Genomic DNA, 27,379 nt, shown 5'->3' with positions numbered 1-27,379 from the left:
CCTTTCTAGGCCAATGCTCATTTGAATTCTGAAAACAAATGGGTGTATGTACCCTGCCTACAGAAACTTGATTACATACAGCATTAGTCTGGGGAGGGGCAGAAGGGATTCACCAGATACTTTAAAATCTCTCTGTCTTTATTTTTAATTAATTAATATGATCTTGTAACAGAAACATATGTGGAAAATGTTAACCAAGCAGGAATTTCTGAGAATGTTCTGAATTCAGTCCAGTGGCTATAGCAATGATTCCTGCTTCCCCAATCATTACTCCTCACAAAAATACAAATAAATCATGTTTATAAGTATTTATCTTCCCTTCTAACCGCCCCCAGCATTTAGACATGGAGAAAAAGAACTTCTTCATCTGAAAGAAATTTTTGCACAAAATTGCTTACTCCTGACAGCAAGACACTCCCAAGCAAGACTGGAATTACAGACCGGAAAAAATCTAATTATTTGGATGCATTAACCTATTCAGTGTGTCTAAAACAATTACCATACGCTCCTCACTCAAAATGTATTTATATATTGTCAAGAGATTAGAGACAGAAAATGCTTCCACATGTAAAAAGTTGATCAACAAAAGAATACATATCTTTAAAAAATCTAGAACCTCCCAGTGTAGTAATACTGCAGGGAGGTGGAGGCACAGCAGTGCTAGGTAGAGATGTTTTTGTGTGGGCACTTACATGCAAAAGCAGGTGGTACTTTAAGATTCGTTGGACAGGTTTTAAAAGATATGATCCCAAAGGCAGAGAGTGTTGTAAAGCTTCTTGCCGTTCTCTGAAGAACTTGGCCAGTGTCTTGTTCCTCATGCATTCTGTTAGCACAGCCACCGATCTGAAAACATATAATAAATCTCCTTAAAGATATGCTGTTTCTGTATCTATGTACCCTTCCTTCCCCCTACTAGGAATATAAAACTCCTGCCAATCATGAAATTCCTGTATTAGTTTTGAGCCCAATCCTACTTTCCTTTCATATGCAGAACTCTTTTTGGAATTTACATTGCAGAATAAGGTCCTGATTTTATTAGTAGTAGAGGCTGATGGGGATTTATAAAATAATAATAATAATAATAATAATCATCCCTTAGGATAAGTACTTTTCACTTTTTGTATCATCATGAGTTGAAAGAAAAAAAAGTAAATAACCACCTTTGTGTATATGAAAAAATATTTTTGCTTGTATTTTAAGTGTATTCTTTACTTATACACCTTCCAAAAAGGGACAACGCAGGAAGAAAAGGCAAAAAAGGGAACAAAATATTCCTACCTTGGATAATTGGTGCAGTACTGTGTATATATGTGAAAATCTTCACTCTATGTGTAGGGAGGAAAGATTATTGAATAATCACATTTTATCAAAACTATCTACAAACAGTAGGATCAATGCACATTTTTCATTTGACAATGTAAATTCAACCATATTGTTGCCACTTATTACACTAATATTATCCCCGCCTTACAAAGTGTTTAAGATTGTTCCTTGGATACTCCTTTTTGCCCAAATCCTAACTGGATGCCTGTTTTCACATCCTTGGAACAACCTCCCATGAAACATCTGCCAATCTTCCTTTTCCAGTCTTCCAAAAACTCTAAATTCAGCTATTGTACAAGCCTTGGAGTGAAAAGAAACAAATGACACTCTTTTCTCTGTTTACTGTTCTTTATTTACTGACTTGCATGTTAAGGGTCCTATCCCATGAAGTGCTGAATTCCTTCTGTAGGCATGTGGACTGTCCTCAACTCCCACTCAAGGCATCTAGCACCTTGCAGGATCAGATTCAAACTCTTTGGGTATAGGGAACCTTATTGGTTTGGCATGTAAATATGCCACACACATAACAGTGCTATATAAATAACAGAAGTACTTGTGGCACCTTAGAGACTAACAAATTTATTTGAGCATAAGCTTTTGTGGGCTACAGCCTACTTCATCAGATGCATAGAACGGAACATATAGTAAGAAGATATATATACATACAGAGAACATGATACTGGACTAGATGGACCATTGGTCTGACCCAGAATGGTCATTCTTATGTTCTTAAGCAATTAACTTCTGAATTTCCTGACTAATGAATCTTTTATCTTGACCTTGACATCTTTGTCACTACCTTAAAATTATTTTGCTGGCTTTATATTTTTTAAATTTATTTTTTTTCTTTACATAAAGAAAAGACAGAAAGGAATAACTTGCATGCATGTGTGCACCTGTAGAGTTAAGGACATGTTGAGTATGCAGTTTTCAGACTGTCGTAAGTAATTTCACATTTGAGCAGAGACTAAGCATGGAAAATATTAGCCACAAAGGTGGGTGTTTCAGAAAATTGTGTGTGTATGAAAACAGGAAGTTACCATTGAAGCTGTTTTCTAACTAACTTTAGTGGGGTTACCTGGCATCCATTGAAAAATGCAATTTCATAACAGCTTTTTGTATCAATTGGGTTCTAGGTGCCAGAGCCTGGTTTCCCTTGCATTCCTGCTTGCTCCAAAACTTCCCCCCTACTCATCATCACTTTATTTTGCATGGGACCTTAAAAACAACATTTTTTTTTGCATTTTGATGTGATGTATGACTGTCACCCTCTATCCCATGTTATTGGTGTGCAATTTATGCAGTGTTTTGGTATCTTGAGGATGAAAAAAAAAGTGTTGGGTACCTATAAAATATTTTTGAAGCAATCACTCTCCCCATCCTTGTGATTACAGGACTTAACCCTTGAATAGTAAACAAGACACCCAGATTCCACTACAGATATCTTCATAAGCTGTTCTGACACAATGCAACACAATCAACATGCCCCGGGAGTGGTTCTTTTTGAGCAGTTATAGCTTATTAAAGCAAAAACCAAATATCTGTGCTGAAAGAAAGTCACAATTGTAATGTTTGGAGTCCTAAGAACAGCGTCACTTCAGCACAGGGCTCTCAGGGGATAAATGGGTTTTAGAATGGTCATTGGACAGAACGAGCACACTCAGTTGCCTGTCTTCCCAGCCACACTTCCTTCAGTTATTTCTCTCTTCCCCTCTCACCTTTTCCAGTCTCTTCACTATAAACTAGCGTGTGCCACCTTTACTCCCACTGAGTAGTATGTTACTTCACAAGTAGCCCCAATGAATCCATTGGAGCTATTTGCAAATTTAGGGACTACTCACCATGATAGAAGGGTGGTGCATTTTGGTCCTATATGTGGAGTCAATTTTGGGGACAGCTCAGTAATTATTTCAGCTTTTATCAGTTGATTTTAATGTCTTTTTTAAAAAAATCCTAATTCCAGGCCAAATTTCTCCAGGGGAATATAGTTCTCACAGGACTCATTTGTTCACTAATGTGCTATGATCTGGTATTTCCTTCTAAATACCCCACATCTCCGTTACTGATTTTTGGTTTGGTCTTGACATAGATATAGTTCAATAATTTATTTTAGTCTTTCATGCTTGGACTAATTTTGCTGTTACTGCTAGTTTTCATGGTGGTTTACATATGCCCTGTATCCACACCCAGAGACAATGAGCTTGTGTCATAACCTATTAATGTACATGCTTGGAATTAACAGCTAAGGGTAAAAACCTTCTCAGTTAAAAACTAGGAATCAACCCAACCTCAGCCTGTAGCAGACATTACACTGAATAGTTGCTTAAGAAAATTATAATCAATCTAGCTATCACTCTCATTAAGTCAGGAGTGCTATAAAGACAATAAATATGATGAAATTCAGTATCAATTAAAGACAGACAACTACAATACAAAAAATATCAAATGCAAGTAGGAAAAGGCAAAATATAACAAGAAATCCTACAATATTATAAGTACAGTATATTCCCATGGCCACTTAATCATAACATACAATTTATAAACATCACCACATGACTTACGTACAGCACATAACATTTTCTGGGACCAGTAATTCATAATGCTTCTCTTCTGTTCAACTGAGAAGAAGGACTTTAAACTAGGACATGAGGGGAAGACGTTTGAGAGAGATTTGTGGAAACTTCATGCCTCCCTTCAATAAACAGGAGCAGGAAAATCAGCTAAATTAAAATATAGTAAGGGATAATGGAACACCACAAGGTAGAAAACTGGGTGAAATCTGAAGGAAATGACTGCAATACTTGTATACGAATGCAAGGAGTCTGGGCAATAAAATGGAGGAACTGGAACTATTGGTGCAGAAGGTCAAACCAGCTATCATAGGGATTACAGGAACATGGTGGAATAGCACACTCATGCCTCGAACACAGATAGTGAAGAGTATGTGCTGTTTACTAGACATGAGAATAAAGGTAAAGATGGTGGGATAGTTTTATACATCAATGAAGCAATACATTGTAAAGAAATATGAAGTGATAGAATGGACAAAACAGAATCTGTTTGGGTCAAAAACACTCTGGGGAAGGATTGTAAAAGGTGTCCTTTGGGATAGTGTTAGGGGTCTGCTATAGACTCCCAGTGTCAGACTGGTATGGATAGTGATCTCTCTAATATTATTAGAGAGATAAATACTTTTGGGATGTGTGCAATAATGAGAGACTAACTTCCCAGATATAGATTAGAGAATAAATACCACTAACGTTGGTATGGCCCAGTTGTTCCTGGATGTGATAGATGACAGTTTTCTTTTATCAAATCATCACTGAATCAACAAGAGGTGGATGCAATTTTAAACTAGTAAGTAGTGAGAACTTTATGGAAGAGCTGGTTATAAGAAATCTCCTTGGATCGAGTGATCATGAGTTGATTCAGTTTAAATTAAATGGAAGGATAATCAAAACCAGTGTTATGCAGCTGTGAAAAAGGCAAATGCAATCCTAGAATGTATTAGGTGAGGCATTTCCAACAGAGACAGAGGAAGTGTTAATGCTATTATACAAATAATTGGTAGGACCTCATGTGGAAAACTGTGTACAGTTCTGGTTACCCATATTCAAGAAAGATGAATTTAAACTGGAACAGGTGCAGAGAAGGGATACTAGGATGATCAGGGGAATGGAGGGCCTGTCTTATGAGAGGAGGCTGGAAGAGTTTGGCTTGTTTAGTTTAGCAGAAAAAAAAAAAGCTGAGAGGGGATATGATTGCTTTCTATAAATACATTAGGAAGGTAAATAACAGGGAGATTGAAGGTGGTGGTGGGGGGGCAGAGCTCAACAGCCCTCAGGCTTGCTTCTAGTTTATAAACTTCCTAAAGCTCATGCTGCAGGGTTTCAGCCAGCCACCAGCAGGGCTCAGGAAGGGATTCCGTCCTCTCTCCCCAGCCAGTGTATTCTGGGAGGGTGGGTTTTTAATCTCCTTCCTTTGAAGCATCAGATATGGCCATGACTGGAAATGGGACACTGGGTGGGGTGGGTCAGGGTTCTGAGGTGGAATTCTCTCTCTCAGAAGCTGAGCTGGCTGGTGCTTGCTCACATGCTCACTGTCTAACTGATCGCCCTGTGTGGGGTTGAGAAGGAATTTTCCCCCAGGTCAGATTGGCAGTGACCTTGGAGTTTTTTCGCCTTCCTCTGCAGTGTGTGGGTCCGGGTCACTTGCCAGGATTATCTGGGTAAATCCGATTTAACCATTTCCCTTCCATTGCCATAGCCTGGAGCAACGGTGCATCTCAACCTCTCCTATTCTCTGCCTGTGGCACATACTAGCTTAGTCTCTTGGGGGGGGTCTTATTTAGTTTGATCTCATTTCAGTTGTTGGGTTTATTGTGCAGGTGCTGGGTGGCCTGTGAAATACAGGTGGTCAGACTCTTCTGACCTTAAACTATGTATGACTTCATTTGACTGCCCTGCTTTTCAAACTTCATGAAAAAGGATATGTTGTAAACTTTTAATAGAAAACATTCATTGTTAAATAAAAAAACTCTATCTAGCTTAGAGTTTTACACTGCTGCCCATCAATGTAATATCTGAGGATCTTCCTTGTAAAATCAGTAGCAACAGAGAAGTCTTCTTCATAGAATCTCTGGCACATCTCCCTTTTCAGGCTAAAATTCTGCTTTGGGCAGATAGGGTTGTCTGTTTTTTAAATAATAATAAATTTTAGTCTCGTTATAAGGAAGGACAAACCTATATATTTAAAATAAAAATAAATTTTAAATAAATTAATGACAAAATAAAAATTATCTGCTTATCTAGCGAGATACCACAGAAAATTCTTACACATTCAACATTTTAAAATCTTTTTAAAAATAGTGGCATGTACACTGTTGCCCTCTGAATTGGGCCAGACTGTACACTTTATAATCAAGGTACCTTTGGATTCACAAATGCATTTCATCACAACTAGGGCAGTATCATAACTGCATTAGATTTTAATAAGCTAGGTAAGCAGAAAGGCCAGTAGATAGTGAACCATGAACATTTTATCTCCGGTATGGTATAATTTAGACTCATTCAAAGCTATAAATCTATCAGTCAACATCATATATTTTCCTAAATCAGTTGCAGAATTCCTTTGATGTTTGCAAGAGCTAAACATATGGATGGAGGTCAGACTATGGGCATAAATCTGCAATTTATAGTATGCAACAATCCCGAATTCTTAGAAACATTAACATCTTGTAGTATTAAAAGCAAAGCAACCATACTATATAAACTTTCCTAGATTTTACTTATCTATTTTTAGACATGAATGTGCCCTTCAACAAGGCTCATAGCACACGTACAAAATTTAGTGAAAAATAAAATCTACCTCACTTCAGAGCTAAAGAAAGAGAACATGACCTATGAATAATTAAATCAAATTCCCCTATATTATGACCTGGTACTCATCCTCCCTCTCGCCCCCCATTTCCCCTTGCAAGAAGTCCCTGAGAGATCAGACGGCTTTGCACTGCACTTCTGAAGTCAAAATAATCAAACTCCCTGGACCAGCTTGGGATGAAAATCGCAGAGTTGAATGTTCCTCCACTGAGACTGCTTGGGTACCTGTGTCTCTACATTTACAGTAAAGACTTGTTAGCTCAAATGCCTCAGCTGATATCATCTGCTTTATAACAGATTCTAGGGAGAGGGTTGTACTACCAAGGTATGTCTTCATGACAGAGTTAGTCTGAGTTAGCCTAGCTCAGGTGGAACATTCCCACTGCAAAATGCTACTCGTACCAGACCCATCTAACTGGGATGTATTTCTAGTGCAGTATCCCATGGTTCTTAGCAGTGCATTAAACTGGGCTGCTCTAGTCATTTGCAGGTGCTCAGTCTCTCTAACCTAGCAGGGAGCTGCTGTCCATGCCAGTGACACGAGAACAATACTTTATGTAAATAACTTCCAAGGAAAGTTACTCATTACTAAAACAGACTGTTCTGAAGGTGAAAGCAAACAGAATTTGGTAGCAAGAACTTTTAATGAGAATCTCCCTAAAGAATTCAGTCTGCAAACCACAGTGATTCATAGAGCACCTGAGTGCCTCTGTTTCTTTTCTGCCCACTAAACAAAAATGTCATTTGGGATACATTTCCCCAAATGATGGGTCTTACTGATAGACAAGGTGAGTGAGGTGATATCTTTTATTATATTAACTTCTGTTGGTGAGAAAGACAAGCTTTTCAACTACCATGGAGCTCTTCTTCAGATCTTACTGGTGTCACGCCACAGCTTTACCAGAAGGGGATGCCAGGTTTTGGCCAAGTGGCAGCATGGCAGAGGGATTTCTTGGACAGTATCTATGTGCAAATGTTGTGAAAGTGAAGCAAAAATGGAGCAGACAAATGTGGGGTTAAAATGCAGTACAAATGAAGGGAGCAGTTAGACAAGAAAATACAGCCCATATAGAACTGTGGGATAGGACTGGAGGACTAACTGCACCCAGGTTTGATTAGCCTGTGTTCTTGCTGCAAAACAAGTAGGTTGCCAGCCCGGGCTGAAGTGAAACCCAAGTTAAATCATGTACCCTGAGCCATGCCTGTTAGCTTGGGCTTAAAGCACCCTCAAGGTCGGGTTAGATGTTTTTCTGTGTGGATGGAAGGGAGGCACCTGGGCTACAGCCCAGGCTAACTTTGCAGTGAAGACATAACCACCCCACACACCGCCTGCCCACCACAACCCAGAGCCCAAACCACAGAGACTAAAGTTAACACTTTGCATTGCACACAGAAATAGTTAGGAAGCCAGCAAAGTGGTGAAATAATGTGTTTCTGTGAATATTTTAAACCAGAGGAATCCCACTACTGGGGAACCTACACAGCGGCTAACTAACTGGACTATATCCCTTACAGAGTTCTGAAACCCAACTGTATCCTTGTGTGGAAGCTAAGATGAACACTGGCCTATGCAACAGCAGGAAAAGGTCTGACCAAGCCAAAGTTGTTATATTGACCTCTGCAATCACCAAACTGGATTTAAAGTGTGGCATGACAGGGACAGGCCAGATGGCTACAGAAGAGTGATTTTTTTTCAAGTCAGGTTTGAGGCTTTATTGCCAAACTAAGGCAAGTGACTTTCCAAGACATAAGAACTCATATGCAAGCTTACATAATCTAAGTTTAAAGATACTGTTTAAAGCTACAGCCCATAGAATGTCTTAATTTTAAATACACATTTCCTGCTAAGTATTGTATAGAACACCCGATACATGCGGTATGAGGGGGAGAGGGGGAGAAGCATACAGAAACTTAAACATTGTTTTTTTTCTTTTAAAAACAGAAACCAATTTGCTTACTGAAACATTCCTCTGGATACACAAATATTACATATATATATGCCTCAAAAACAATCAAAATAATATTTTACTGAAAAGATCTCAATTCCAACAAAACTACATTTTTTTCATTGGCTGCACTCAGGATTGTTAGTAAAGACGCAAGTACGAAATAAAAGTCAGTAGTACCTTGCCACAGTGTCCAGTTCAAATAACAGTTGGCTAACAGACATCTCTTGAGCACCTCCACTGGAGAAGGCAGATATATCAGTCCCAGATTAAGGAGATCCCTTTTCCCTGGATAAGGTGACAGGGACTGGGTTTTTTTTTTTTTTTTTTTAGAAACAGAAAAGAATTTTATTGTGTAACACTTGCAAAGAGTTACCAAGAAAACAAAACAAACTATGCAACAAAACAACGCAAACAGAAGGTATAACACAGCAGCTTTCAGGAGGGAGAAGTGTTCAGGCTAGCCTGGGCCCAGAGTGGGGGGGCTTCCTCAAAACTCGTGGTCTTCCACCCCCTCGAGTTACCTAGTGCCGCGCCCAGTGTCACCGATCCTCCCTCTCCTGAGAGTGCCCAGTAAGATGGGCACGGCTGCGGGGTGGGTGGTTTAGGGGTGGGGGGGGGGGGGGTAGACACCCATGTATTAGTGGACCCCTCCTAGATGACAGGAATGATGGTATCCACAGCGGCAACGGCTGGGGCTGGCGTCTCTCGCTCTTCCCCTCAATCAAAGGGTCAGACGGAGGGAACCGGACGGGGTCACCGAGCAGAGAACCCCGGACAACGCCCACCGCTCCTCGAAAGCGTCAAGGGAGTCGGTGGACGCCGCCCAGAGGAAATCCGCCCGGATACGTGAATGTACTGAGGATCGGAAGAAGGCCCCACAATCGCAGGATGTTTCATGGGCCAACCTCCTCTCTCTGGTTTTATAAATGGCTGTTTTAGCCAAGGCTAGGAGGAGGTTGACCAGAAGATCCCGCGACTTTGTGGGGCCACGGATGGGAAGTGTATAGATAAAAAGGTGAGGGGAGAAATGAAGCCAGAAGCGTAATAGAATATTTGTGAGGAGCCGGAAAAGGGGCTGCAATCTGGCACACTCTAAATATACGTGCGCCAGGGTTTCCCTCACATTACAAAAAGGGCAAGTGTCCGGGATGGGGGTAAACCGTGTCAGAAACACGCCCGTGCTCACAGCTCCGTGAAGGAGCCGCCAACTGATGTCCCCAACGGGCCTCAGGACCAAGATGGAATACAGGCTGGCCCACCGAGGTTGCTCACCCTCCAAAGGTGGCAGGAGGTCCCGCCACTTTGTATCGGGGCGGGACACCAGGGTGTGGGCGTGAAGGGTGTGAAGCGTGAGTGTATATAAATATTTCCGTGGTGCAATTTGAAAACTAACCAGCTGCAGTTCGTGCAGCCGGCTTGCAGTGAAAGGATGAGGGATTTGTTGAGATCTACGGGGTAGGGGCCCAATGGAAAGGTCCGGCAGACCTGGGGTGAAGGATGGGGGGGGGTGCGCCCTTGCACAAGGCTCGGCTAACATAAGCCCGAGCAGTGGGGGTCAAGGCGGCCTTCGCCTCCCGAAGTATGCGCCGGGGGGTATGGGGGCTGGAGAGCCCCATGCACCGAGCGAGCGTCAGGGGATCCAGCCAGTCTCTCCGGTCGTAGTCCAGGAGGTCTCCGACCCTCGTGACTTCCGCCAGGACCAACCTCTGGCGCACCGAGCGAGACTCTGCCACCTGCGCACGAAGCTGGGGGTTGCGTAGCAGGGGCTCCGTGAGGAGGTCTGCTCCCACGGTGGCCGCCACGGACTGGTTGTTAGAAACAGTTTCCAGGTCCGGAGGAGGTCCTGGTAGAAGACCGGCAGCCCGGAGAGGTCTCGCGGAAAACCACTCGGAGAAAGATAAAAGAGCTGCCGGTCGTATCGAAGCCCTTGGAAGTGGCGAAGGAAGGCGTGCGCCAGTATGCTCCACGCCGAACTAAGTGCACTATAAAAGAGCCTCTGCAGGGCCTGGAGGCGGAAAACGCAGACCTGAGTGTACAGACACTTCAGGCCCTGCCCTCCTTCCTTCAGGGGTAGATGAAGAACTCCAACAGGGGCCCAGTGCATTCCTGACCAGAAGAACTCTAGAATCAATCTCCGGAGGTGGGTCAAGAAACCCGGGGCCGGGGCCAGGGTGTTGAGCCGGTACCAGAGCGTGGACAGGACTAGTTGGTTAAGCACCAGTGCTCTCCCTCGGAGGGAGAGACATCGGAGTAGCCTCATCCATTTCCGGATCCGCTCTATCACCCCGCCCTCTAAATTTTGCCAGTTCTCCGGCGGGTAAGGGTGCATGGCGGAAAGGTAAACGCCGAGATAGAGCAGTGGACCCGCACTCCACCGGATGGTCTGAAGTGCGGGTGGGAGGGAGCTCACCTGCTGCCAGTCCCCCACCGCCAAGCCAGAGCTCTTGACCCAGTTGACTCGGGGGGAGGAGGCTGCCGAATAGATGGCCTGGCATGCCTCCACTCGCGCCATGTCGCCCGGGTCCTGGACCATGAGGAGTACGTCATCGGCGTACGCCGACAGGACCAGCCGCAGCTCCGGCTCCCCAGCACCAACCCTGTCATCCTGCGGAGGAGACAGAGGAAAGGCTCGATCGCCAGAGCGTACAACTGGCCCGAGAGGGGGCACCCCTGCCGCACTCCTCGCCCGAAGCTGACCGGTTCAGTCAGGGTCCAGTTGAGCTTAACCAAACACTCCGCGGAGGCATACAGCACCCGGAGAAAACTCACAAACTGAGGTCCGAATCCAAACGCCTGCAGAGTGCTCAGGAGGTACCCATGGTCTACTCTATCGAACGCCTTCTCCTGATCAAGAGACAGGAGGGCGAACGACAGACCATCTCTCCGCCCGAGTTCCTAAAGGTCTCGGACTAGAAATAGGTTGTCAAAAATGCTGCGACCCGGGACAGTATAGGTCTGGTCTGGGTGAATCACGTCCGCCATCACGGACCCTAGCCGCAGCGAGATTGCTTTCGCTACAATTTTGTAATCGGTGCTGAGGAGTGAGACGGGACGCCAGTTTCGTAGATCGCGGAGGTCCCCCTTCTTCGGCAGCAAAGCGAGCACCGCTCGCCTGCACGACAGAGGGAGGACCCCGCTCTGCAAGGACTCAGCCCAGACGGTGACTAGGTCTGGGCCGACAATGTCCCAGAACGCGCGGTAAAACTCCACGGTCAGCCCATCCATGCCCGGAGATTTATTGGTGGGCATGCGACGGAGGGCTTCCGAGAACTCGGCCAGGGTGAGAGGCAGCTCTAGTCGGTCTCGGTCGCCCACGCTGACCGTGGGGAGTTCCTCCCAGAGCACCCCGCAAGCGCCAGGATCAGTCGGATCTGGGGAGAAAAGGCTTGTGTAGAAGACACGGGCCCTCCCACACATCTCCTCCGGATCCGTGAGGGGGGTGCTGTCTTCCGCTAGAAGGCAGGTGACGTGTTTCTTGGCCCCCCTCGTTTTCTCCAGGTTATAGAAGAAGCGGGAGCCGCAGTGACAGGGACTGTTCCAGAACAAGCAGGAACTTGCTGGAACCAGTTAAGGCAGGCAGGCTAATTAGGACACCTGGAGCCAATTAAGAAGAAGCTACTAGAATCAATTAGGGCAGGCTGGCTAATCAGGGCACCTGTGTTTAAAAAGGACCTCACTTCAGTTAGGGAGAGGCGTGTGAGGAGCTGGGAGTGAGAGGATGTGCTACTGGAGGACTAAGGAGTACAAGTGTTATCAGACACCGGGAGAAAGGTGGTGTTGGGAGGAGGCCATGGGGAAGTAGTCCAGGGAGCTGTAGCAGTTACAGGAGGCACTCTAGACAGCTGCAATCCACAGGGCCCTGGGCTGGAACCTGGAGTAGAGGATGGGTCCGGGTTCCCCCCAAACCTCCCAACTCCTGATCAGACACAGGAGGAGTTGACCTGGTCTGTGGGTTCCACCAGAGGGGAGGTCTCTGGGCTGTTCCCCGACCTACATGGTGGATCGGCAGAGACTGCGGGGGTTGTTCTTCTCTTTTTCCCCATGCTGGCCAGTGATGAGGTTATCTATGGCTGTGAATCTCTGAGGCAAGCAAATCTGCCAATAAGTGCAAGACCCACCAAGGTAGAGGAGGAACTTTGTCACAACTGGTGTCATGGGTGGGATTTGGTGTGCACAGCGCGGTGGACGAAGGAGGGTGTTGTTTAAAAAAAAAAAAAGGAGAGGGGTTTTTTTTTTTTTTTTTTTTTAACCGCAATGGAAGACGTAGTGCAGGCACTGATACAAGTCACAGCTGCCCAGGAGGAGCTTACCCGTGTCCAGGCAGCTGCCCAACAGGAGGCAGTACGGCTGTAGCATGAGACCAATCGCTTGTTGATGGACCAGGCCACTCAAGACTGTACTATGTTGCGGGAACTGGTAAACCAAGTGAAGGCCCTTACAGAGATGAACCGTGGCCATGATGGGACGCAGATCAGACGGGCCAGCAATTGCCTGCAGGAAATGACACGGGAGGATGACATAGAGGCATACCTCCTAGCCTTTGAGAGGACAGCCCTACGGGAGGTTTGGCCTCGAGATCAGTGGTCTGGCATCCTCACCCCATTCCTGTGTGGGGAGGCCCAGAAGGCCTACTATGATCTGTTTGAAGAGGCTGCGGCAGACTACCCCCAGCTGAAAGCAGAGATCCTGGCCAGATCTGGGGTAATGACTGCAGTGCAGGCCCACCGATATCACGAGTGGAGGTATCAGGAAAACAAAACCCCACGGTCCCAATTATATGGCCTCATCCATCTCGCACAAAAGTGGTTGTGAACTGAGTCCCGGAGTCTGGAAGAAATGCTAGAGGTTCTGGTCACCAACCTATACATGAGGGGATTACCGCCAGACCTTCGCGCCTGGGTAAGCCAGAACGAACCCTCCACTTACGACAAGGTTGTCGCACTGGTAGAGAGGTGAAGGACGGTGAGGGAGCTGACCCGACCAGTTAAGGAAGAGGCACCCCGGATTAAACTAGCAGCACCAAGCCCTAGAGCTCGGAAGACTGGGCCACCAGGAGGGCCCAGGTGGAAAAAGAGAGGGGCTGAAGGCCCACCAGAGGCCACAAAGAGTCAGAGCACGGAGGGGGAAGAGGATTGTGACGTTAGACTGCCCAAACCAAGAGACTGGGAAATGCCTAGGGCTCCATACAGATATTACGCCTGCGGGGAGTGGGGACACATAGCTGCACAGTGTCCCAATGCCGAGGAGCCTATGCAGTGCAACCTGGGGAACTGGGCAGACCCATGCTCCCTGATCCACCTTGTGGAGTCTCACTAACCCCACATATGTACCCCAGACCAGTGAAACTAAATGGGGTAGAGACCACGGCACTGATTGATTCAGGAAGTGCTATCACACTTATCTCTGAGAAGCTCTGTGAATTGTAGTCAGCTGCTGCAGGCTAAACGTACGGGGATAACATGTGTCCATGGGACAGTTAGTTACTACCCCATCATCCCAGTAAAAATTGAGATTCAAGGGAACACTACTGAGGTAGCAGCAGGTGTCGTCCCTAAACTCCCATACCCAGTGCTCATAGGGAGGGACTTCCCAGGATTTGGAGACTTACTCCCAGTAGGGGGATTGGAGAAAGAGGGGAACCCTGAAATTAGTGAGGCATCCACAGTAGATTGTCAACCCCCAGTCTTCTCTGAAATATCCCCGGATTTGTTCTCCACTCCCAGACAGGGTAGAAAGATGAAAAGGGAAAGAAGGGTAGCTAAGGCCTTGAGAATCCGAATACTGACCGAAAGCCAGAGGGTCGTTCTCGTAGGTAGGCAGACCCGAGCAGCTGAAAAGGAGGCCGCCCAGGAGGAAGAAGCACCCAAGTCTGACTCCCACCCTAACACCTCTGAACCAGCAGAGGCAACAGAGACTGGCCCCTTAGATGTTGGGCAGATTAGCCCCAGGAGAGGAAATTTTGGACGGGACCAAGCTGAAGACCCAAGGTACGACAACATTAGGAAGGAGATGACCAAAATTGATGGGGTCCCCTTGGAATGGAAAACCCAGGGACCAGGACCCTACTTCATAATGAAGAAGGCTCTCTTGTACCGGGTTGCACCAGTACAGGGGCAGAAGGTACAACAGAGTCTAGTATCTCAAAAACACCAGAACACTGTATTAAATCTTGCCCACAGTCATCTTTTTTGGGGGGCATTTGGGGGTAGAGAAGACCCTGGCACGAGTCCTACGATGATTCTTCTGGCCCGGAGTACATGAAGAAGTGCAGAGGTACTGTGCGTCCTGCCCAGAGTGTCAGCTGCACAGTCTCCGTCCCCACTTGAGGGCACCCTTAGTACCCCTTCCCATCATAGAGCGAATAGCCATGGACCTAGTGGGACCCTTGGAGAAGACGACTCAGGGCCACCAATATATACTGGTTGTTTTGGACTATGCTACTCGCTACCCAGAAGCTGTACCCCTGTGGAACGCGGCCTCTAAAATGATAGCCAAAGAGCTGGTGGGGATCTTTACCCAAGTGGGGCTACCAAAGGAGATATTAACAGACCAAGGAACCCCACTTATGTCAAAGCTAATGAAGGACCTCTGTACGCTGCTCCATATATATACCCTGAGAACTTCAGTCTGTCATCCACAGACCGATGGGCTGGTAGAAAGGTTTAACCCAAACTTCAAGGCTATGATAAGGAAGGTGGTAAGTCGGGACGGGAAGGATTGGGACACCCTACTACCTTACCTTACGTTCGCCATCCGGGAGATACCTCAGGCCTCAACTGGGTTTTCTCCCTTTGAGTTATTATATGGGCATCATCCCTGTGGCATACTAGATATCGCCAAAGAGATCTGGGAAGAAGAACCCAATGAGGGGAGAAATATAATTGAACATGTATTGCAGATGCGAGACTGGATAGCCCAGGTCACCCCTATTGTACGGGAACATTTGGAAAAGGCGCAGGAGGCTCAGCAAACTCATTACAATCGCCAGGCAAAAGTCCGACCGTTCCAACCAGTGGATCGGGTGATGGTGTTGGTACCCATGGCAGAAAGCAAGCTTCTGGCCCAATGGCAGGGACCCATGAGATGGCTGAACCCGTGGGGGAAGTAACCTACAAGGTGCAGCAGCCAGGGTACTGGAAACAAGAACAGATTTATCACATTAATCTCTTGAAACCTTGGCACTAGCGAGAGGCCAGTGTGGTGGCCCAAGAAGCCCCAATCCAAGGAAATAACTACATGAGCAGATCAGGATATCCCCTGATCTGACATCGAACAGGAAGAAGCAGGTAACTGAGATGATCAGCCAGTACCAGGATGTGTTTTCAATCAAACCAGGCCGGACCACCGAAGCATATCACCACATTATTACAGACCCTGGGACAAAGGTAACTTTAAGGCCCTACCGGGTCCCAATGGCAAAAAGGGAGGCGATCAAGGCAGAGGTAGAAAGGGTGTTGGAACTAGGAGTCACTGAAGAATCCCACAGTCAATGGTCGAGCCCGATTGTGTTGGTGCCCAAACCCGATGGCACCACTAGGTTTTGTAATGACTTTCGCCGGCTGAACGAGATATTCAAATTTGATGCATACCCCATATCCTGCATTGATGAGTTAGTTGACCGCCTGGGCAATGCCCAATTTTTGACCACCCTTGATTTAACAAAGGGATACTGGCAGATTCCCCTTGCCCGAGATGCAAAAGAAAAGATGGCAGTCTCTACACCAGAGTGTCTGTTTCAATATACTGTTCTTCCTTTTGGACTGCATGGGGCACCTGCCACCTTCCAGCGTCTTATGGACAAGCTCCTGCGGCCCCATACCAGTTATGCAGCTGCATACATGGATGACATAATTATCCATACCACTGACTGGGAGACCCACTTGGAAAAGGTGGAAGGAATCCTGGACATCCTAAGACAGGCTGGCCTTACAGCTAATCCAGCCAAGTGCGCTATAGGGCTAGCCAAGGCTAAATACCTTGGCTACATTTTAGGAAGGGGCATGGTCAAGCCCCAACTAAACAAACTGGAGGCTATCCAAAATTGGCCCCGTCCGAATTGGAAAAAGGAAGTCCGGGCATTCCTGGGTGTGGTGGGGTACTACTGATGATTTATTCCCCATTTCGCCACCAGAGCAAGTCCCCTGACAGACCTGATAAAAGCCCATGGTCCAGACATGGTGAAGTGGACAGGTGCCGCAGAGAAAGCATGCGTGGTTTCACACAGCCCTCTGCAGTAACCCTATGCTTATAGCCCCAGATTTCAACAAAATTCATTTTACAGACAGATGCATCTGAAGTAGGATTGGGAGCTGTCCTATCACAGATGGTCGGAGACGAAGAACACCCGATCCTCTACCTCAGCAGGAGACTCCTCCTGAGAGAGCAGAAGTATGCCGTGGTTGAGAGAGAGTGCCTAGCTGTGAAATGGGCCATGGAAACACTATGTTATTACCATCTGTTACGACGATTTACCCTTGTGACTGACTATGCACCCTCCAGTGGATGCAGCAAAATAAAGAGAAGAACGCAAGGGTGACCAGATGGTTCTTGTCCCTACAACCTTTTCAATTCACCATACAACACCGGGCTGGAAGCCATCATGGCAATGCAGATGGTTTGCCACGGGTACACTGCCTGACGTCCCAAGTTGCCCAACCCCGTGTTGTTGAGCAGAGTGCAGGGCTATGTGACAGGGTCTGGCCAGATGGCTACAGAAGAGTGAAAAAAGGCAGACATATTAGTCCCAGATTAAGGAGATCCCTTTTCCCTGGGTAAGGTGACAGGGGCTGTTCCAGAACATGCAGGAACTTGCTGGAACCAGTTAAGGCAGGCAGGCTAATTAGGACACCTGGAGCCAATTAAGAAGAAGCTGCTAGAATCAATTAGGGCAGGCTGGCTAATCAGGGCACCTGGGTGTAAAAAGGACCTCACTTCAGTTTGGGAGAGGTGCATGAGGAGCTGGGAGTGAGAGGACGTGCTGCTGGAGGACTGAGGAATACAAGCGTTATCAGACACCAGGAGAAAGATCCTGTGGTGAGGATAAAGGTGGTGTTGGGAGGAGGCCATGGGGAAGTAGCCCAGGAAGTTGTAGCAGTTACAGAAGGCACTAGACAGCTGCAATCCACAGGGCCCTGGGCTGAAACCTGGAGTAGAGGGCGGGCCCGGGTTCCCCAAAACCTCCCAACTCCTGGTCGGACACAGGAGAAGTCGACCTGGTCTGTGGGTTCCACCAGAGGGGAGGTCTCTGGGCTGTTCCCCGACCTACATGGTGGATCGGCAGAGACTGTGGGGGTGGTTCTTCTCTTTTCCCCCATGCTGGCCAGTGATGAGGTTATCTGAGTGAACGGCAGATTTGAGCCATGGAAGTGGCCATACTGAGGGCTGCCATGAATCTCTGAGGCAAGCTTATCCGCCAATAAGTGCAGGACCCACCAAGGTAGAGGAGGAACTTTGTCACAGTAGTCATCTCTGCTTGGAGTCTGAAATCACCTTGTATGGGCCCACAGTTGCCAGGAAGTGTGTGTGTTCCCTCACCAACCCAAAAAAGCTCCTTACATGGACTATGAAGCCTCCTTAATCAACAAGCCTTGGCTACCTCAGTGCCACCTGTAAGAAAAACCTCAGTCAATTCAGCAAGGATTTCAGATGCAATAGAACAACCTGTACACCTCAACTATACTTTGCTTATGCTTAGCTCCACCCAAGAGTAACACACAAGGCAAATACTGTCAAATTTTATTTGGAACAGGATGTCTCCTACACCTGACATCAGGCAAAAGACAACCTCTCCAATCCTCTCTCAACTCTTGCTGCTGTGTGGTTTTATATATATACATAAAAAGCACTTTAATGATCTTGCAAATTAAAAGCAAGTCTCCCCATCCCCATTAAGTTGCTGGTGGTGTTTCAGAAGCGTTCTAAATTTCTGGGTGCTGAGTGAGAAGTGCAGAGTGCCAGAATTAAACACTCCCTGACAACTCCTCACTTAAATGTGTGGAATACTGAAGTCAGTCTTCTAATTACATTGGCATCCTTACAATGAAAATGAGAGAGTGGGAGCTGGCAAGAAAATATATAAATGCACTCCGATAACATGAGCTGTAGCTCACGAAAGCTTATGCTCAAATAAATTGGTTAGTCTCTAACGTGCCACAAGTACTCCTTTTCTTTTTGCAAATACAGACTAACACGGCTGTTACTCTGAAACCTGTAATTAAGCCATAGTTAAGCTTGCAATGGAAGCCTTTTATCAGCCACTGATTACAGTTATTAGCAAAAGCCAAAATGTTTCAGAAAACTAATGTACTGAAGTTAACATACTTCTCCTTCTAGATATACAAGTAGGAACCACAGTTGGTGTAAGCTGGCATTGTGCCACTAGCTTCAATGGAACTACGCCACTTCATACCAGGTGAGGATCTGGCCCACAGTGTATTAAAATATTGTTAGTCTCAATCCTTCAGGATTTTTTAAATTCTATTTATGACCTGTGAACAAATGACCCATTGGCAAACTGTGAGATAGCTAAAAATATATAGAAAATAACCTTTTGTCCCTTGCCAAACCATTGACAGCTTCTAGCAATAAAATGCAAGGTGGTATGAACAGGTTTTTATTTAAATATTGTAAGTTATTATTAAATATTTATGTAGTGTCATATCTTTGCATGGTTCTTTTGTCAGTTAGTGATTTTTACATTATCAGCTAGTTTACTATCCAAGGTGTGTTGAGGCCAACAAACCTAAACTGCTGTTTTAGTCTGTATTTATTTACCATGGGCAGCCTGTATTTTGTTTACTAAGATAAAGATTCAAATCCACAATTACTAGTCTTTGCTGAAAATGTGCTAACAAGTTCACAGTTCTCAAAGCAGTTGTATCAAATCATGCATTTGCACTTATTTTTAAAGGCTGAATGTTTTCTAGGTGAAATTCAAATGATCAAGTACTGTGTGACTATGAGCCTATTTTCCTTTGTATATATGATTATGCAATGAAAGCAAAATTGTTTTGTGGCAAATTTTATTTAGCACAGGGTCATATGGTGAGTTCAAGTTCAAAGGGACTGAGTATGGTCCAATTTGGACCAAAATTATATTTTGCAAAATGAAGCTTATTAAATGCAGACACATGTCAGCCCTAACACCATACATATTTTCATGAATATAATATTATCAGTCCAATAAACACAGGATTTTTACAACAAATAATCTCCTGCATCCTGTGCCCTCAAATGCTGTAGCATCACATTGCGTTTGAGAGCCTGAAAGTGAAACTGACTTCCTAAAACCAAAACTCAGCTAAACTGAATAGTCTACTTTCATTTCCAAAGCTTAATGAAATACAAAAAGTAAACAAAATATGAAAACAGTGGGAAGTAATTTTTTTAAAAATGTATGGCGCCAGATCCAGAGCTTGTGTAAATCAGCATAGCTCTACTGAAGACAATGACACTTTGCCAATTTATACCACCTAAGGATCCAACCTATGATGTTTAATGCGATAAATGTCCCTTTCCATGTTTATTTCAGATCAGAGTTCTTGCTTTGTAGCACATTTTGATCACTAGAGTCCCAAATGAACCTATCCAGCACATGCAATTCTTTAATGAGGCAGTTTTATCTCCATGATATAGGCTTGTAAGATACTAGAGACCCAGAACTGACTACTGGAATCTACTAAGACATAACCAGAGATTACCATACTGAATTCTACCCCTACAAAAACCGAATGGTGGGGTAATTTGGTTTAGAACCATAGAATTGGAGGACTGGAAGGGACCTTGATAGGTCTTCTAGTCCAGTCCTCTGCACTCAAGGCAGGACCAAGCATTATCTGGGCCATCCCTGACAGGTGTCTGTCCAACCTACCCTCACAAATCTCAAATTATGGCGATTCCACAACCTTCCTAGGCAATTTATTCCAGTGCTTAGCTATCCTGACAGTTAAAAGTTTCTCCTAATGTCCAACCTAAACTGCCCTTGCTGTAATTTAAATCCATTGCCTCTTATCCTATCCCCAGAGGTTAACGAGAACAATTTTTCCTCCTGGTAAAAACTTATGTCCCCCCTCATTCTTTTTTCTCCAAACTGAAAAAATTGGGTTTGTTTAATCTTCCCTCATAGGTCATGTTTTCTAGGTCTTTAATCATTTTTGTTGCTCTTCTCTGGACTTTCTCCAATTTGTCCACATCTTTCCTGAAATGCGGTGCCCAGAACTTGACACAATATCCCAGCTGAGGCCTAATGAGCATGAAGTAGAGCCAAAGAATTACTTCTTGTGTCGTGTCTTACAATGCTCTTGCTAATCCATCCCAGAACGATGTTTGCTTTTTTTTGGCAACAGTGTTACACTTTTGACTCTCATTTAAGTCTATGTCCCCCAGATCCTTTCCTAGGCAGTCATTTCCCATTTTGTATGTGTGCAACTGATTGTTCCTTCCTAAGTGGAGTACTTTTGCATTTGTCCTTTACTTGTGTTTTTGTTTAGTTCTGTTTTTGCTTGTAATTGTCTGCAATTATCCGGATGAAGTTAGGACTTCCTGGGATTTTGCTTGCTAAGACTTCACATTCCAAAAAGCTTCCAAGGCTGCTTACCCATCTGACCATTACCCAGTTGCTGGCCAATTATACAATCACCCAGCATTTAAAAAAGGGAAAAAAGTATGAACAGTGATCCAAAAATGGTGCCCATGGAACCCAATGGACAGAAAAGTGATTCTTCCCCTCTATTTTGTTCTGCAAGGATTATCTTGTTGAAATCACCACCAAAAATCAAGTTTAGGTATTCAGAAGTTAATAGGTTCATCTTAATTTTGCATACAGTGGCAAGGTATTCTGATGAAGATTCTTTTCAGAAGTAAGACTTTCATCACTTACCTTGGAAACAAAACATTCTGCAATAGCCACAGGGTCATTTTCACAGTTTTTCAAATCTTGCAAAAGTTCACTAATAAAACAAATAAATAAAAAGGAAGAAAAATTTAACATATATACAGTATTTTTATACATATACATACATACACACATATATACACACATATATATATGCTGCTTCTTTGTCTCCTCTCACATCATAACAGCCATCACTTTTTAAGCATTAATTATAACCACATCAACATTCATAGCTACACATTTCTTGTTTCCTTCTGCAAAAACACAACTGTAATTTGAGTTTCTTCTGTGCTATTCATGTTATTGCCCTTCATTAGGCAAACTTAGTCATACACAATCATATGAAAATACTGATTTGTGTGCACACAAATGGGTATCTACTCACATGTCAGCCAATTAGTCATCTGACTGGACAATTGCATGTGGCCAATTTCAACACATGCATAAAATAGTCACACACAAAGGTATGTCTAGAATTACATGCACCTGATTCAGGGAGTTTCATTTTTGACACTATATTAAATGGTCAAAGAGCAGCACTTCTACTACTACCCAAATGAATTCAGATTTCTCTCCCTTAGGATTTTCTACTAGACCCCATCACCATTGCACTGGAGGGCCTTTCACTTTAAATAGATGGGCAAGACAAAGTTGTTAGTGGACTTCATGGGATTCTCTGGTCTTGTCCCTTACCTAATTATGGGAACTCTGGTTACGATAAGTTTGTTTTGGAAATAGGCTCTTGGAAATGACATTCCAGCATGTATTATTTATAAACCACAAGTCACAACACGATCATGGGATAGTGGTCTTCTAAGAAGAGATGAACAAATTCTGTGACTAGAGTCCCTTCCCACAAACTTGAAATATGCTGGCTGTAGTGCTTCTATTCTACTCACACAAAGGAACTGGTCATCAGTTACATCTGAATACCAATAGTGATGTTCATGTACAGTGAAATGTAAAATGCAGTGAAGCAAATGTCCTATTGTGTAACAATTGTTTCCTGACTTCATATGTTCTAGGAGGCTAGAAACTTCTCCTAATCTATCAGGAGAGGTATCTCAGCTACTCGGAGAATCACAGATGAGAAGCAGGAATGGATTGCATATACAGAAAGAACTGTAATAACTTCAGAGTAAAAAAAAACCCTTATCTACCTTTAATAACTGGAGGAAAGCAGCTTTTTCCTTGAAAGAAAGATATAAAGATAAAAATTGGACCACTGGATGTCTGGAAGAAAATGCAGAAGAAAATAAAACCCCTAGAAGTAATATTTCTGACACTCCAAGCATGAATTCTTTTATAGTGTGAGCAAGGCACTGAGGGAGTATGGTCACTGTTGCCCAAGATTCCATTCTTGAGGGCCAAGTCAAGACATGCTTTGATCATTCTGATTTTGTAGTGTAAAACACACAGAAAATGAAGGCAAGAAAATTCAAGCAGAGGAAGAAAACCTCTGAGCTTTCTACAGTCTTCAACTTTGTTGAGCTGCAATGATAGTCACACTTAGACAAAATTAGGAACAATAATCCTAATTTCCTGTCAAACAAATTACTTATAGGACCCAACTGCCCTTAAGGAAATCCTTCTTTAGGTGCCATTTTTGTCCCAGGTGAGAGTTGGCTTCTTCCACTGCAGTTTTGCGTGCTGAGAATTCTAAGCTTGCACCTGGAAGATTTCTTCTTCCAGTGGACATCAATTCCCACTTGATAACAAGAAAAGTAGTAACAGAACTAGGAGTTCAGACTTGTATTTTGCCCCTCAAACTTTCAAAAAGATCAGTGTGTCCAGTAGTCGGACTATGAGTCAAAAGAGTTGGGTTTTCTTCCCAGCTTTGTCACCAACTCACTATGTAATTTTGGGCAAGTAATTTAACCTCTGTGCCTCAGCTTCCCCATATTGCATATGGGGATAATGCTACCACTTGCTCATACTACTTGTCTGTAAAGCACTGTGAAATCACAAATGAAAGGTGCTGTAGTAATGCCAAGTTATTATTTTAAAGACTGATTCCTTTTTTGCGATTGAGTTTTGGAAATCATGCCAACTGTCCTGAACAGCCCCAGGAAATTCCTGTTGTCCAATAGCAGAAGCTCTCTTGAGCTATTAGAATATGTAAACACTCATGAGTTGTTACATATTGTTAGCTGATCTGAGGAAGAGCTCTGTGCAGCTCAAAAGCTTTTCCCTTCCACCAACAGAAGCTGATCCAGTAAAAGATATTATCTCACCCACCTCGTTTCTAACACTCATGTTGTCAGTTCTACTGATATTGGCGTTCTCTAATGCTATATTATTTCTCTCAGAGGTGCCAGTGTCACTACCTATAAGATTCTACACTGCTTCAGTAGGTTCTAGGAAATGAACATCTAGAACATCAGTATTGGTAAAAAGGGCCTGCTTGTGGGGGAGTAACATAAAATAGAGGAGTACTGCCCAGGGGTTCTAATCTGAATAACTGAATCCCCTGTAATAATCCTCTTGCCTCCCTTGTTGCCAATCAGCAACTCACGTTTCCATGTGGCAGTAGAGAGATGCCATCTTGCAAACTGCACCAGAAAGGGAACTAGAGGGTTCACAAACTATAAAAAAGGATACTTCCCAAGTCCTACCTATCACAGTTACAGCTGGGCACTTGATTTGCTGAAGTGACCTGTGGGAGTCCAATGGCATGAGAAGGCAGCAGCTCTTTTAGCCTTGTTTGCCATGTATGTTACGGGTTTCACAGACAACAGAAAAACAACAGTCCTCAGTATTTGTGCCACTCTTATGCTCACTGGCCACAGACTTCATGAGTGTACAGAATGAGTACTTGGAAGCAGCTAATATTGTTCTAGCTAAATTACTGAAAGGAATCAAAATGGTGTGCGCTACTAGTTATAGTCCAGTTTGGTTGACAAACGGGGAAATACAACAAGCGTTGCTATGGGCTGGATGGGCAATCGTAACAATAACAAGTACTAAAATCCAGTGATTGAGAGGGAGGGAGGAACAGAATTCACAGATAGGTTTTCAATACAATATTTTCCTTTTAGCTGGTCAGTTTTTTCACCATAACCCCTTGAGGAGTCTTTGATTAATTGGACTGACTGTTGGTTTCAAGGCAAAATAGTGTGAGCGGCCTAGCTTAGGGGAAGATTTTCAAAGACAAAGTGTAGTAAGACACCCAACTCCTACTGGAAAGTCAATGGGATTAAACTCCCATTTGTGTCTTTGAAAATACCTTGCATGCTGCATATCTTTTGATTGTACATGAAGTTAGGCATGCTTTTGTTTTGTTCATCATCTGTAATCAACATACTACAGAAAGAAAGAAGCAAGCTGAGGACAAGGCTTCCCCCCCCTTCCTGATCTGAGACGGAGTGGAACAGAAAGGGGAATGATGAGTGTATGTGGGGGAGCATTTTTAGTCTCCAGCCCAGAACAGTTAAATGGCCATGGAGTACTGCGCATATCTAAAAGAGAGGGGTAATCCAGTTGCAGTGGCATTATTGAAAAATTCTTCATCTTCTCAACAGACAAAGTGCACCATTTGGTGAACAAAAAAGAAAAAACAGCAAGTGCAGGCAAGTAATTAGTACTTTAAAACTGATTTTTCATTTTTCAAGTGTTTTTATAGGTTTATAATGAAAACTTCAGGCTACCGGTAAAAAAGAAAAATCAAGGGAGAAATACAACACTAGCATAACTACATGTAGCCCAATAAAGTTCCTCCGGCCAAAATTACTTAGCAGACACATACTTTTCTTATGTTTCTTCTGTTTTAATATAAAGTTACTTTTCCCCCTAAATGTAGCACCCAGAGTTATTTCTAAAAAATGCTTCTCTTGAAAACAATCCAAATGATGTCAGCATGAAGATAACAGAGCAGGAATCATCTAACATGATATATTTAGAGATACTGCTCCTGCCGCAGTATCTGTATAATTGAATAGGAGGTTAATGGCAGGTCCAGGCCAGCAGAGTGGTAGATACACGATAATGCAGGATCCAGGTCAGCAGTTTTCCCTTATTCCAGCACAGATTCAGCACATGCTGGCCCCCTTCTACTATGCTTAGGAAAGGTTAGCTGCAGTATTCAACAGCACTTCAATGCAGAACTTCATTTCAAGTTTTAAGTACAGTACCTGATTGGGTGGGGAGTTTGTCTTAGATTATCTTTTACACTGAAAAGTATTTGTAAGGACTTCTCTGGGAAGGAGGGGCAGAGAAGCAAGACAGCAGAAACTGGTTAGGAGAGAATTTTTCTTCCCTATGTAAGGAGTGAAACAACATAAGCCACACTGGAAAAAGAGAGTGGGGTCTTCCTCCATGATATGAAACAAGACAGAAGGAATATATTCAGGTGCTCTCTTCTGAGAAATGGCAAGGGGAGCTTTCAAAGTAGAGGGGGCCATGACGCAAGCACTGGAACTAGCATCACAATAGCAACTTTGATAATTGGTGCAGTCTAAAACTCAACAGTGGTTCAGCTACAAGAAGCAACTTGAACTAGATCACAGTCTACCATGTCTTAGTAAAGACCACAAAATCCCAGTATTACAAACCCTTATGAAATCACCATAGATAAATCCTACCATGTGTGTACAATAACCACGTTTTAAAATTAAGTGACCGATCTTTATTTCTCTGAATACCCATAGGCATCAAAATCCACATTCCAGATGAATGGCCAAAGACAAGTTTGGAAAAACAAACTCACTTTGAAGCTATAAAACCACACGCACGCACTTGAAACTGCTAACTCATAACTGCCAAATGCAACTTTTTTCAAATGTAAAAATAAATAAAGTTAGCAAGCAGACTCTAGAGCGCATTTAAGACCCAGCTGCTACATGCCAAGTTTCAGACACGAGTACATTTTTATAGAGGAGAATTAAATCCCTGAATCTATATTGGGATCTATAATGAAAATGGTCAATCTTCAAAGCTACAGTTTCCACATAGAACTTTAAATTGGGGGCCTTGGAAGACATTAAAGATAAACTTCTTCCAAAGTTCTAGTAAAACTAAGTATAAAGCACGTGATGATTCTCTAAAATTGTAGCACAACTATTTCTCCTCAAAAGTGATTTGAAAAGTTTTTTTTTTTTTTTTAACTTCTTAAGATCTTTGTTTGCAATTTTGCTATTCCCCTGCTACAGTCGACATACTACTAAGCAGCACATATACTAAACAGTATTTACAGTTTTGCCTGAAAAACTGCATCTACAATAGGGGCTATTGCCAGCACAGTTCTGTTGGTCACAAATCACACCTCATGCTACCCCTGACCTACGTAGCTATGTCAGCAGAAGTTTGTAGTGTACACCTTGCCCCACACAGAGTACGGGGTGATGACTGAATTCTCAACCTGGTGAGGAAGTCAAGCACTAACTGTCTGGAGGTCATGCCAAATAAGTCAAATTTGATGTTAGTAGATTGCAGGACGGAACCTGAACATAGTGTGAGGATTATATTGGTCCCTTAAATTGACAGTATTTGTCTGCTGTTTCTTACTCATATTGGGAAGTTGGGGTTCTTGCTGTTGGAGGATTAGGTGACAGCAATGGTCAAGATTATTTTTCCCTATGTCTAGCCCAGAAGTTATAATCTCAATACCATGAGATTTTATGGCTCCATCATCTTATGTTTAGGCTACTTCCATATGCTTTCCATAAAGTTACACCTTAAATCCATTCAGAAACTGAAGATTGCGCAAGATGCAGCAGCCCACTTAATGTGCAGGGTACCACACTGTGAGCACACTGCACCAGTTTTCCATGATCTGCATTATCTGCTTTGGGTTTCTGGGAGGAGTTCTAGGCATTGTTTTTTTCCAATAAAGCCCTAAT

The 27,379-nt window shown here is 43.9% G+C and overlaps 1 protein-coding gene across 1 annotated transcript in view; it reads right to left on the bottom strand.

Annotated features, from left to right (window-relative positions):
* Positions 1 to 27,379, bottom strand: part of PLEKHG1 (pleckstrin homology and RhoGEF domain containing G1) — an 80,359-nt gene that overhangs the window by 24,424 nt on the left and 28,556 nt on the right. Inside the window, exons 3-5 of the mRNA XM_077811791.1 lie at positions 21,528 to 21,597; positions 1,279 to 1,325; positions 693 to 843 (exon numbers count right to left, since the gene is read on the bottom strand). Coding sequence (XP_077667917.1) covers positions 693 to 843; positions 1,279 to 1,325; positions 21,528 to 21,597 — 268 coding nt within the window. The remainder of the gene's footprint in view (positions 1 to 692; positions 844 to 1,278; positions 1,326 to 21,527; positions 21,598 to 27,379) is intronic.

The sequence above is a fragment of the Eretmochelys imbricata genome, chromosome 3 (assembly GCF_965152235.1).
Source record: "Eretmochelys imbricata isolate rEreImb1 chromosome 3, rEreImb1.hap1, whole genome shotgun sequence".
In the NCBI taxonomy this organism is placed as follows: Eukaryota; Metazoa; Chordata; order Testudines; family Cheloniidae; genus Eretmochelys; species Eretmochelys imbricata.
The sequence above is the reverse complement of the archived record's forward strand: the minus strand, read 5'-3'. Positions and strand labels throughout refer to the sequence as shown.